This window comes from Leucoraja erinacea, chromosome 4 (assembly GCF_028641065.1).
Source record: "Leucoraja erinacea ecotype New England chromosome 4, Leri_hhj_1, whole genome shotgun sequence".
Lineage (NCBI taxonomy): Eukaryota > Metazoa > Chordata > Chondrichthyes > Rajiformes > Rajidae > Leucoraja > Leucoraja erinaceus.
Window position 1 is genome coordinate 91,334,356 of NC_073380.1, and position 13,782 is coordinate 91,348,137.

Genomic DNA, 13,782 nt, shown 5'->3' on the forward strand with positions numbered 1-13,782 from the left:
CTCCCCCCATATCTGCCTTCCGCAAAGACCGCTCCCTCCATACCTCCCTTGTCAATTCTTCCCTTCCCTCTCGGTCCACCCCCTCCCCGGGCACTTTCCCTTGCAACCGCAAGAGATGCAACACTTGTCCCTTTACCTACCCCCTCGACTCCGTTCAAGGACCCAAGCAATCGTTCCAGGTGCGACAGAGGTTTACCTGCACCTCTTCCAACCTCATCTATTGCGTCCGCTGCTCTAAATGTCAGCAGATCTATATCGGTGAGACCAAGCGGAGGTTGGGCGATCGTTTCGCCGAACACCTCCGCTCGGTCCGCAATAACCAAGCTGACCTCCCGGTGGCTCAGCACTTCAACTCCCCCTCCCACTCCGCCTCCGACCTCTCTGTCCTGGGTCTCCTCCATGGCCACAGCGAGCAGCACCGGAAATTGGAGGAACAGCACCTCATATTCCGTTTGGGGAGTCTGCACCCCGGGGGCATGAACATCGAATTCTCCCAATTTTGTTAGTCCTTGCTGTCTCCTCCCCTTCCTCAGCCCCCCTGCTGTCTCCTCCCATCCCCCAGCCTTCTGGCTACTCCTCCTCCTTTTCCCTTTCTTGTCCCCACCCCCCCCCGCCCCCGATCAGTCTGAAGAAGGGTTTCGGCCCGAAACGTTGCCTATTTCCTTCGCTCCATAGATGCTGCTGCACCCGCTGAGTTTCTCCAGCTTTTTTGTGTAACCTTCGATTCTCCAGCATCTGCAGTTCCCTCTTAAACAATGAAGTGAGTCATTGTAGGTTCAGCTCCCCCCCCCCCCCCCCCCCCCCAAAAAAAGAAGCACAATTATAATCACCTGAATGTCAAACAACTGATCAAAAGTGAAAGCGGGCCAAAGTATAGCAGATGGATTTAACTTGAATATATGCGAAGCATTGTATTTTGGCAAATTAAATCAGGGCAGAGCAAGCACAGCAAATGGCAGAGCCCTGGAGAGTGCTGTGATATTGACAGACCTAGGGGTACAAGTGCATACTTCCCTGAAAGTGACAACTTAGGAAGATAGCGTGGTGAAGAAGATATTTGACATGCTTGTCTTTATCAGCCAGGACATTGAATACAGGGGTTAGGATATCAAGGCTGTATAAGATGTGGGTCCTCTAGAGAATGGTTGGAATATTGTGTGCAATTATGGAGCCATATAGTAATACAGCATGGAATCAGGTCCAGTCCTTCTACCAACTTGTCCATATCAACTAAGATACCCCATTGAAACACATCTAAATTGCCTGCAACTGGCCCATATCCCACTAAAACATTCCTAACCTGTCCGAATATCTTTTAAATGTTGATATGATACCAGTCACTACAACATAATCTGACAGCTCATTTCATATACGCACCAGCCTCTGTAAAAATGTCGCCCCTTAAATTCCTATAATGTTTATATAGGAATATAAATGTCTCGCCTTCAATGTATGTCCTCTGTTTGTAATAAAAAGGAACTGTAGATGCTGGTTCATACCAATGACAGAAACAAAATTCTAGAGTAACTTAGCGGTTTAGTTTGAAGAAGGGTCCCGACCCGAAACGTCACTTATCCATTTTCTCCACAGATGCTGCCTAACCTGCTGAGTAACTTTGGCATTTTATGTCTATCTATGTCCTCTGGTTGTTCATTCCCTTATCCTGGGAAAAAAAACTCTGCATTCAACAATCTATTTCCCTCATGAGCACCCGGAGGAAACCCACACAGTCACAGAGCAAAAATGTGAACCGCACAGACAGCACCCAAGGTCAAGATCGAACTGTCTCTGGTACTGTCAGGCAGCAGCTCTCCCATTTTTGCCACTGTGCTGCCCTAAAGATATTGACATTAACTGTCCTCAACCTATCAATGTTAACTTTCCCAAGTTCCCCAGTCTTTATGTTTTTGCAGTAAAATTGGAAGAGATATATTAAGTGAGGATCTTGCCCATCTCCTACGACTGCATATATAGATGACCACTTTACAATACAATACAATACAATACAATACAATACAAATTTATTATCATTTGAGCCCCAGTGAGACTCAAACGAAATGTTGTTTCCACAGCCATACAAACAAAGACACTGTCTTACAGACATACACATAATTAAATTCACACAAACATCCATCACAGTGAAGCCACTGTGATGGAAGGCAAGTCTTTTCTCTCCCCTGTTCTCCGTGTCTCTCCCGATGTCCAAGCCCCAGGCGGGCGATGATGAGTCCCACGGCCATTTTAGGCCGCGCGGGGCGATTTACGGCCCCGCTCCCGGTCTGAAAGTCCAAGGTTGGAACCCCCACGGGCGATGGTGAGTCCCACGGCCATGAAGCCGTGCCGGGTGATGTACTGTCCCGGTCCGGGTTGTTCCAACCCCGTGACACCGGCTGGAGAAGTCGCGTTGCGGGAGCTCCGGGAAGCGGTCTCTCTCTCTCCTCCCAGACCCGCGAGCTCCCGATGTCACAGTCCACCGGACCTGCGGCTGCGTTGCTGGAGCCTCCGAGCCCCAGGAGTCGAGTCGCAGCAGCGAGTCACCACCGCTCCCCACGCTCCGAGGCCGGCCACCCCCGACGATGGTGAGTGAGTCCGCAGCTCCGCAGTCTCCGGGACTGGAGCCCCCGGGTCGTTCAGGTTGGAGGCTGCTCCACGGTGCTAGGCCCCAACGACAGCCGAGACCCGACAGGGAAAAAGTCGGGTCTCCCGGACAGGGAAGAGATTTAAATAGTTTCCCCCTCCCCCCCCCGCCCCCCACATTTACACATTTAAAAATACTATTAAAAAACACCAAGCACTACATTTAACTAGACAAAAAATTAAAAAAAAAGACAGACAGGCTGTAGGGGCCGCTGCAACGGGTGAGTCGCGCCGCCAACATAATAGTTTTATGGACCCTATTTTCTATCTAGTTAAACTTTTTCTCTTAATACATATAATCTTTCTTTGGATTCTCCTTGAGCTCTCTTATGTTCCCTATTATCCCCCCTGAATTCATTCTTAAGTATGCTCCCCTTTCACTTAAACTTCTACAGGGAATCACTCGATCCCTTCTTCCTGTGCCTGACTTATGTCTTTTTCCAGATTGGAGCTTCAATCAGGAGCTTCAACCTTGTCATACAAGGTTCCTTAATCCTACCTGCCTTACCCTTCACTCAAACAGCATGCATGCCTTGAAATCTCTTGAGCACTCTTTTAACAATATCCTATTTTCTTTTGCCTGCAAACAAACTACTCCAACTTTTGCAAGTTGTTGCCATATACCATCAAATTTTGCCTTGCCCCAATTTAGAATTTTAACGTGCTTCAGCCTTGTCCTTATTCGTAATTATTTTAAAGCTAGTAGAACTGTGGTTGCTGGTCCCAAAGTTCTCACACAGTTCCAGTCACCTCGCTATAGGAAGAATGTCATTAAGCTGGAAGGAGAGTGGAAAAGATTCACAAGAAAGTTACCAGGACTAGAGGGTTTGAGTTACAAGGAGAGACTTTTATAGTCTAGGACGTATGTCTGTTGTGAAGCTGACACAGGGTGGATCTCTGGCTACCAGTGGTCTAGTTAGTTCAGGAATCAATAAAGTTGATACAATGGGTCAGGAGTGATACACTCTGGTAAGTTTGTGGATTTAATTGAATTCCCCTGCAAATGTTAAATTCCATTCTGTTTTTTTTTTTCTTTTTTTTTAAAAATATTTTATTTTATTAGAAGTAAGTAAGTCATATGGGCCAAAGTGCCTAATATATATTTTCATAATACATTTTATGTACAACTTTTTTTTTTTTTTTTGTTACATTGAATAAAATTTTCATGTAATAATACACCTTGCTCGATATATCTTCTCGATGTTGCTGTTTTACTGCAGTGCGTTAATTTGTGGTATAAGTTTGTCATAAAGGCCCACTTATTCTGCCTTTGGTGCCCAAGGGTGATTGATATGAAACATGTTAAAACACTTTAAATATTAGCTATTTATACTCAACAAATGGTGCTGAGTAATAATACTAAATGAACACCAGATCACTACCTCAGGAAGGATATGCTTTTTGTGTGCTGAGATATTGCTGGAACCAAATTAAGTTGCGGACAGTGAGGAAGTCTAGCAGTATGTATACCTGTTGCAGATATGGGTGTAGAAATGGCAGATGGAGTTTAACCTGGGAAAGTGTGGTGTGGGAAGTAAAATGTTGGGGGAAAATGTACAGTTAATAACCATCTAATCATATAACAATTTCAGCATGGAAACAGGCCATCTCGGCCCTACAAGTCCGTGCCGAACACTTATTTTCCCCTAGTCTCATCTACCTGCACTCAGACCATAACCCTCCATTCATTTCCCATCCATATATCTATCCAATTTATTTTTAAATGATAAAATCAAACCTGCCTCCACCACTTCCACTGGAAGCTCATTCCACACAGCTACCACTCTCTGAGTAAAGAAGTTCCCCCTCATGTTACCCCTAAACTTCTGTCCCTTAATTTTGAAGTCATGTCCTCTTGTTTGAATCTTCCCTACTCTCAATGGGAAAAGCTTTTCCACGCCAACTCTGTCTATTCCTCACATCATTTTAATGACCTCTATCAAGTCCCCCCTTAACCTTCTGCCCTCCAAAGAATAGACCTAACTTGTTCAACCTTTCTCTGTAACTTGGTTGCTGAAACCCAGGCAACATTCTAGTAAATCTCCTCTGTACTCTCTCTATTTTGTTGACATCCTTCCTATAATTGGGCGACCAGAATTGTACACCATACTCCAGAATTGGTCTCACCAATGCCTTGTACAATTTTAACATTACATCCCAACTTCAAGAATAGTAGGATATTTTGCAGCATTGATGTACAGAGGGATGTTGAACTATGTCCAAGTCCATAGTTCCCTGAAAGTAACACCACAAGTAGGCAGAGAGGTAAAGAAGGCCTATAGTATGCTTGCTTTCATCAATCAGAGCATTGAGTATAAGAGTCAGGAAGCCATGTGCAGCTTTGTAAAACTTTGGGTAGGCGGCATTTGGAGTGTTGTGTGCAGGAAAGGTTTACCAGGATACTGACTGAATTAGAGGATATTAGATATTGTATTGTATATCTTTATTGTCATTTCTTGAGTATTCACATACCCAGAGGAAACAAAAAAACGTTGCTCAACCAGTGTCCATTCAGTATGCATTAAAAATAAATAGAAATAAAAATACATATATCATGAACAAATTTAACACTCTACTAAACATTCAACAGGCGTTCCGATCGGCAGCGGCACGACAGTGGCTCTGCTGCAGTGTGTCCAGGTTGGTGGTTGGTGCGCGATACTTTGGCAGGGGGCAAAGTCCGTTTAGCAGTCTTATAGCCTGCGGGAAGAAGCTGAGGAGCATCCTGCTGGTTTTGCAGCTAATGCTCCTGTACCTCTTCCCAGATGGCAGGATGGAGAATATGTGGTGCGATGGGTGGTAGGGGTCTTTGATGATGGAGATGGCTCTGCTGATACACCTCTTCCTGTATATGTCCAGCAGGAAAGGGAGTGGAGCACCAATAATCCTGCTGGCGGTCTTCACAATCCTGTCTAGTTGGTGCCGTTCAGATATAAGGGGACATTGGACAATCTGTTCCCTGGAGCATTGGAAGCTGAAAGGATTCCTGATGGAAGTTTATATAATCATGAGAGGGAATATATAGGGTTGACTGTCCCAACCTTTTCCCCAGGATGGAAATGTGAGAGGAGGAAAGTTTAGAGAAGTGGTGCAGGGCAAGTTTTTACACGGAAACTAGTGTGTGTCTGAAACGCGCTGCCAGAGATGGTGGTGGAAGCAGATTCAATGGTGGCACATGAATATGCAGGAATGAGACCTATCAATCATGTGTAGGCAGAAGGAAGTCATTTAATTTGCTTGGCGCAGACACCGTGGGCTGAAGGGCCTGTTCCAGTGCTGTACGGTTCTATTTTTCAGACTCCAGTTTGAAGAAGGGTCTTGACCCGAAACGTCACCTATTCCTTCGCCCCATAGATGCTGCCTCACACGCTGAGTTTCTCCAGCATTTTTGTCTACCTAAAATTGTTTTCCTTGTTCTTTTGTGACTCATTTGCTGGAGTTGGGAACTAAGAGCTCCAGTTTACACCACGTAGACTTCAAATTTGTTTAATTGAACAACTGTTGTCATGTATTATGTGTCTGATGCAGTGAGATTGTAAGATGCGATCTCATGGATCCTGATGGAATGTGACCCATACAGGATTTTGGCTAATGGCATAATATTTCACCAGGAACCTCTCAGTAACGAGGTTTACTTCAGGTTACATCAATTTGGATCACTTTGCACTGAAGAAACAAGCACCTCACAATACTATTTCTAGACGGTAACACATTAAGTTGCATGTTGATGGATAATATTGCTGGTCCTATATAATAATTGATCTGGATACACGAGTTCAAATCTCACTGCAGCAAATGTGAATGTTAAGTCAAGCTAATGAAAAGGATTAAAAGCTAATTATTGTGCTTGCGATAACAATTGTGAAACTATTTGATAGTTATATCGGCTTCACAATCGTAATTTTCCAAAGTGAAACAAGTCTAAATCTTGTCAACGTCTCTAGACCTTCAGAATTGTGGTTCATTTGTAACTGCCCTCTGAGGTGGAAGCCATCCAGTTTGGGGACAATGAGGTGAGTAATAAATGCTGTCCCTGGTATATCCCTGGAATGCATCATGTTCTGTATGAGAGTTGCATCCTAAATGTAACTTGAATATATTCTGCACTGTATCGCTCTCTTTGCTCTATCTATTGTACTTGAGTTTTACTTGAGTTTATATATATTTGGTGGATCTGATCTATTTTGACAACACACAAAACAAAGCTCTTTAATGTGCCTCGATACACGTGACAATAATGAACCTAAATGAAATTGGAATCTGGAGAGAGAAAATAATATATATTTGTGCTGATGAAATAACTGGAGTGATTAGTTGCTTGTCAGTGCTGATCAGCTGAGAGAAATAATCGGCAAATGTAATTTTTAAACCACAGAGTGTAATTTCCAAGCACATATTTTTGAATATTCCATTTATATTTTTAATTTAAGCTTGTTAGTTTGTACCTCACTTTGATGTTACCAATAGATACCACTGCATTGTTTAAAAAATCATCAATAATTGCAATAAGTTTTCTATTTAAATATGGAATCTGAACAAGTACAGAGGATTGGGTGGTATTTGAATACTTTGCCTGGTTCACCCTAGGGGGTCCACCATGATTTAAACAGCAGCTTTTCAAACTTGACATTTAATCCTTGTCTATAAATCACTCAAGACCTATTATTCATTATTATAAGGGCACAATATTTTTTATTATGTATAAAATGAAATTCAAAAGCAGTGAAAAATGGAATGTCATTTCTGCAGATTTCTCGATACTACCTCACAAGTTTTCCCAATCACACATCACAAAAGTACTGTAGGCAAGACCATAATGTATCGGGGCAAGGAATATATAAGTCTGGTTGGTTTATAATTTTTTTTTCTCAGAAAAGGAAATATATTTGTAAAATAATGTCTTTTATATTTGATTTATAGTCCAGCAGTAGCCTTAATGCTTGGCGACAACAATGAATGAATATTGTTCATTTCCTTGTCTATTAGTTTTGCCAATACTTATAAGTTGAATGGACTTCAGAAAACTGTGGTATCACAGCCTAATTAATACCTCCTTTGGAATTGAGGGGGAATGTGATGCTTTTTTCTGGTTTACATCAATCATGCAAACATATTTCTGACAAAGTGGAGCAATTATCATTTTTTGTAACAATAATTGACAAATAGATGGCAAATAACATTAGTGTCACAAAAGTGCCAAATAGTGATCAATTTTGACAAGAAAGTGTTTATCCACCTCCCCTTGTCAATCAGTGGTCCCCCAGCCACTGTTATTCATCTTTAGTATCCTGAAGTTCGTAACCGAGCAGAATGTCAACCAAACCCACCGCATAAATCCTATGCTTACAAAACATTAGAGGCTAGGTATCCTCTTCATTTTCTGCTATTGCAAATGTTTCCCACCATTTACAGGGCAAAATTTGTGAGTGTGAATGAAGATTCCCCCCTTGTCCGGATGACTGCAGTTTCATCAATACTCAAGAACCAGGACAAGGCATCCTAGTTATTATATAGACAGTGCATTTGGCTCATCTGGTTAGCAGCAATGTTCATGATTTACATCAGGTCCTGACCTCTCTGTATACTTCATCTTTATTGGCACTCAATCTTTTGAATAGTATCTACAGTGTATAACTTCTACAAAATGCAATGATTTAGAAATAGATCATTATGTCTTTATCACTGCTGGGCCTAAATCCTGGAACTTTTTCCCCACTATGTTAGGTCTTTATTCTTTCGAGCGCAGAAGGTTAAGGGGGGACTTGATAGAGGTCTTTAAAATGATGAGGGGGATAGACAGAGTTGACGTGGATATGCTTTTCCCACTGAGAGTAGGTAAGATTCAAACAAGAGGACATGACTTGAGAATTAAGGGACAGAAGCTTAGGGGTAACATGAGGGGGAACTTCTTTACTCAGAGAGTGGTAGCTGTGTGGAATGAGCTTCCAGTGGAAGTGGTGGAGGCAGGTTCGATTTTATCATTTGAAAATAAATTGGATAGATATATGGATGGGGAAGGAATGGAGGGTTATGGTCTGAGTGCAGGTAGATGGGACTAGGGGAGAATAAGTGTTCGGCATGGACTAGAAGGGCCAAGATGGCCTGTTTTCGTGCTGTAATTCTTATATGGTTATATGTGAACATCGTCACCAGAGGATTGCATCAATTGGTTCACCATCTCCTCCTCAGGAGCATCTGGGGATGGCTGATAATTTATGTTAGGCTTGTCACTGATACATAGAACCTCAAAATTGAATATATAATAAATTTATTTATGGGCGCCTTTCAAGAGTCTCAAGGACAAGGACAAGAATATATGACAAGAAAGTTTTGAAATCGTGGGAAATAGGTCTCACCAGCAATATTTATCTCCCATTCCTAGTTGCCCTTAGCCACGATCTGCCTTATCGAACCTCTACGAGCTTGTGTTGAAAGTACTCTCACACTGAAGTTTGGTAGAAAGTTTTAGCATTTTATCCCTCTAAGGAGAAAGAACACTGCATGTTCAAGTTTGGATTATGTATTTGTTTCCAAGTTTATAAATGAATGCAAAAGGCATTATTGAAGTACAGGGCAAGTAAATGGCAGAGGCACCTGGTGCGAACACAGTCTAATTGTCATGATACAGTTTTCACAGGGGTTCTGTGTGATAGATATCAAAGTAATAATAATAATAATAAATACTTTATTGAACCCCTCAGGTAAATTCAGAACATCCAACACAACAATGGCTCAATATCTTGCAGTGGGTGTCCTTCCTTAAACATGTTTGGATACATTTGGGTCGTAAAACATATTGCCCTGCAAGTTGTTGCAAGTGTAAGCTGATTTTCTGATGAAATCTGGTAACCATGGGAGTTAAGGATTGAGAAATAAACACCAAGAGATGAATTAGAATGTATGAATTCATTGCCCATCAGTGATTTAAAGAGATTAAGACCAAAGGAAGAACAATTACAATTAAAAATAGAGAAAATATAGCAAAAATAATGTTTTGATATTAAAACAAATCTCCAGCAACAACTCACATTGAGTGGAATGAAACTGCAAACTTTTAATGAATCATATCCTGGGCAAAAGAGATTTATTAACAAACAATTATCACAATGCTTCAAATGTATTTATGTAGTTACATTGTGCACTGGACACTCTGGTGTTTTTCAGTCAATTCTGGACCATGCTGAGTCTCACAGCATGATAAACACACATCAATTCCTACCACCATTCTGCTGCAGAGAAATGACTTAACACCTTTACAACCAACAATCACTTGTTTGAAAACAGCAGCTTAGTTTCAATCTATTTATTACTCTATTACATAAGCAAACTCAAGGAACATATTTACTGACAGCTTGTTACATCTACACTCACAGAATGTCACGATAGTACATTCTATTGCATTATTCTAATCAGATTAGAAGGATGTTAGTTAAACAGACAACATCTGAATGCTTGCTTTGTTTAATATGCACATTAGGCAGGGTAAATTTGCTGTTTCTTAATTTTTCATCTTCATTGGCCGGTGATTTCACTAAATACCATGTTTATTTCCTGGCAATTGAGCCATTGTTTAATTTGGACAGAAGGTGAAGCTTGATGTTTATGAAACACTTGGCAATGAGAGAACATTGTTTGTTTCTTTGTTCAGTTTTGGTAAACGCTTTTCACTATTGACTATTTGACATTTAAGACAATGCTTGTCACCTTGGTTTCAATGGATTACTGAAGAATTCCACGTACCTAATTTGGGTATTGATTTTTATAATTAAAATATTCTTTGAGGTTCTGTAAGTTGCAAAAAAATATTAGAATGTCACACTTTCAATCAAAAGTCTTGTGAGCAGGTTTTGTGTTAATATGCCTTAATATTCACGCTCCGTGTCTCTGTGGTGAATGAGATTCTGGGAAATCTAGCTTGGGGAGATTGCATTTATTGCACATAAGATGATCTAGAAGTTGTCATTAACAGTTTATAGCCGGAAAAGGAATGTTCTGAGGCTTTCATGTAGAGCTTCGGGATAGAGGAGAAAATGGAACAGAACACGAGAGAATCCTTAATCTATGAAAACGGTTAAGGTATAGATAAATGCAAGGCACATGCTAACGTCGCTGCTTGGGACCTCGGTGGTACATGACTGATAGGTTTTCTCCACCATTGGATCTTATTCCTATTAATACCTCAACACGCTTTTTGAAATCACTTTTTCTTTGTAAATCACACATAAGACAATATATTTTTCAATGAACCCTGCTTGTTTAAAAAGAGCACAGGCCACAGGGCCCCGTGAATTTTCTTCACACTCCCTTTAAATTCAACTTCTAGATCATCCACCGTATGTGTCACCGGAGAGATTCAAGGGAGCACAGGAAATGGGCCCTGCTGAGTTACAAGGGAATGCCACATGTCGAACCATGGGGATTTCTGAAGAATAAAACAGTTTTTCTGTTTTCTATCTCCCTCAACATTAGCTGTAATACTGAGAAAAGGAGAAGAGGAGCAGGATCTTCCTGTATGCACATATAATATTTGTGCACATTTGTATAATACGGACATTGGAAATGTTACTTGCTACTTGGCTCAAAGTGTCGTCCTAGTTAATTGGTCCCCATGAGGCAAGTGCTGCCTGGAGTTTTAGGCTTTAGAGATACAGAGGCCCTACGGCCCACTGAGTCAGCGCTGACCAGCAATATCCCACATACTAACGCTATCCTTACACATAGGGGCAATTTACTATTTTACCAAGCCAATTTACCTACAAAACTGTCCGACTTTGGAGTGTGGGAGGAAACCGTAGAACACCCACACGGTCACAGGGAGAAAGCACAAACTCCGTACAGACAGCACCTGTAGTCAGCATTGAACCGGACTGAAAAGTCTGGCGCTGTAAAGGGCCTGTTCCACTTACGTGTCCTTGGCACGTAAACGACACGACCTTGTGGTCGCGTTGAGGCGCACGGGCATTGTATGGCCGCGTGGGGCCAGTCCCACTTAGAAGCGCGGAGGGGTATGTAGTTGTGCGCGACATCGCGCGGGGCTCCGAAATTTTGTAGTGAACAAAATCTTCGCGAGCCAACGGCCTGTCGCGGAACTGACAGGGGCCAAAGTGGGACAGGCTCAAGACCCTGGCGCGACGCAACGTCTCACCTTCAACAGCAGCAGCAACAGGCAAACGATCGCCGAGCTCGGCCTGGGGCTCACGGCCGTTGCGGTCCGGATCATCCCCCACAGAGTGGGGCCAAGAATATTGAAGATAGACACAAAATGCTGGAGTAACTCAGCGGGACCGGCAGCATCTCTGGAGAGAAGCAATGGGTGACGTTTCGGGTCAAGACCCTTCTTTTCAGACTGAAGAAGAGTCTTGACTTGAAACGTCACCCATTGCTTCTCCACAGAGATGCTGCCGGTCGAACTGAGTTACTCCAGCTTTGTGTCCATCTTGAAATGACGTCACGCACTCCAGACAGCTGTGCATATGCACGTAATCGCGTCCGACCTTCGCAGGACCATCGCGGATCAACGCGACCACGGGGTCGCGTAATATGCGTGCCAAGGACACGTAAGTGGGACAGGCCCTTAAGGCAGCAACTCTACTACTGTGCCGCCCTCATTTGTGATGTTGTGAGCTCTTTATTGTGAATGGGAACGAAGACAGACAGGAAGGAGGCCATTCGGCCCATTGTGAGTATGCCAGAAACAAGTGTGAGTCTAAATTGCATAATGTTTATCTTTCCACAAGGTGTTGCCTTCTGTGAATGAACTCAAAGCAGGAATGACCTTAATCTTTGAACTCTTCCTACTGCATGGAATTAATAGCAGCATTGACCGGGCTGTGGCGTGGGGAGCATTTCCCGTCTGCAATGGCAAGTTGGAGATTTTGGAAGGCAAATATAAATGTCCCTTTTTAAGAGGCCACCAGGACCATAAAATAGATGAATTCCGAAAAATCGAGGCTCTTATGTCATCAGATGTAGATCACTGGGTCTGCAACCTCTATTTGCAGGTACGGAGTTGTGAAAATGGTAATTGTGAATTGTATCAAGCTGAAGTACAGTGAAACTACAACACTTTCACCTTTATGTGTCTCGCAAGCAATGAGCTTCAGTCGCCATTAACACCTTGGCTATTCCTTAAAGGATGTTTTAACATTTCATTTTCATTGCTTAAGTAGCCTGGTGCTTTGTGCATTTATAGTTTGTACTGAAGCTGTGGATTTTTAATGCAGGCTAATATTAAGATAAAGATGAAGGTGATGTGTTTCCTTTACTTTGTCACACAATTCGCCAGGAAAGCAAAAGTGGGGGCAGACATGGTGCAGATCTGCCACCCTACAGCATCCCCTTGTGAATTCCACAGGGTGCCCACAAGAGGTGTGACTAGCCCTGAACCTGAGGGACACAAAAAACTGCTGTTGCTGTAATCTTGAGGGGAAAAAACAAATTGCTGGAGTAACTCAGTGCGAGAAAATGGACAGACTATGTTTTGGATCTGGCCCTCCTTACATAGAAACATAGAAAATAGGTGCAGGAGTAGGCCATTCGGCCCTTCGAGCCTGCACCGCCATTCAATATGATCATGGCTGATCATCCAACTCGGTATCCTGTTCCTGCCTTCTCTCCATACCCCCTGATCCCTTTAGCCACAAGGGCCACATCTAACTCCCTCTTAAATGTAGCCAATGAACTGGCCTCAACTACCTTCTGCGGCAGAGAATTCCAGAGATTCACCACTCTCTGTGTGAAAAAAGTTTTCCTCATCTCGGTCCTAAAAGATTTCCCCCTTATCCTTAAACTATGACCCCTTGTTCTGGACTTCCCCAACACTGGGAACAATCTTCCTGCATCTAGCCTGTCCAACCCCTTAAGAATTTTGTAAGTTTCTATAAGATCCCCCCTCAATCTTCTAAATTCTAGCGAGTACAAGCCGAGTCTATCCAGTCTTTCTTCATATGAAATTCCTGACATCCCAGGAATCAGTCTGGTGAACCTTCTCTGTACTCCCTCTATGGCAAGAATGTCTTTCCTCAGATTAGGAGACCAAAACGGTATGCAAATCTCCAGTGTGGTCTCACCAATACCCTGTACAACTGTAGAACCTCTCTGCTCCTATACTCAAATCCTTCTTCAGACTAACAGGAGTAGGGGGGA

The 13,782-nt window shown here is 42.6% G+C and overlaps 1 protein-coding gene across 10 annotated transcripts in view; it reads left to right on the forward strand.

Moving 5' to 3' along the window:
- The window catches only part of ofcc1 (orofacial cleft 1 candidate 1), a 342,172-nt gene that overhangs the window by 129,563 nt on the left and 198,827 nt on the right, over positions 1–13,782 (forward strand). For 9 of the 10 annotated variants that reach the window (XM_055634782.1, XM_055634784.1, XM_055634781.1 and 6 more), the window contains one exon: positions 12,375–12,638. The exons of the other annotated variant lie outside the window; for it this stretch is intronic. In XM_055634782.1, the coding sequence (XP_055490757.1) occupies positions 12,375–12,638 (264 nt within the window). The remainder of the gene's footprint in view (positions 1–12,374; positions 12,639–13,782) is intronic. 10 annotated transcript variants of the gene reach the window in all.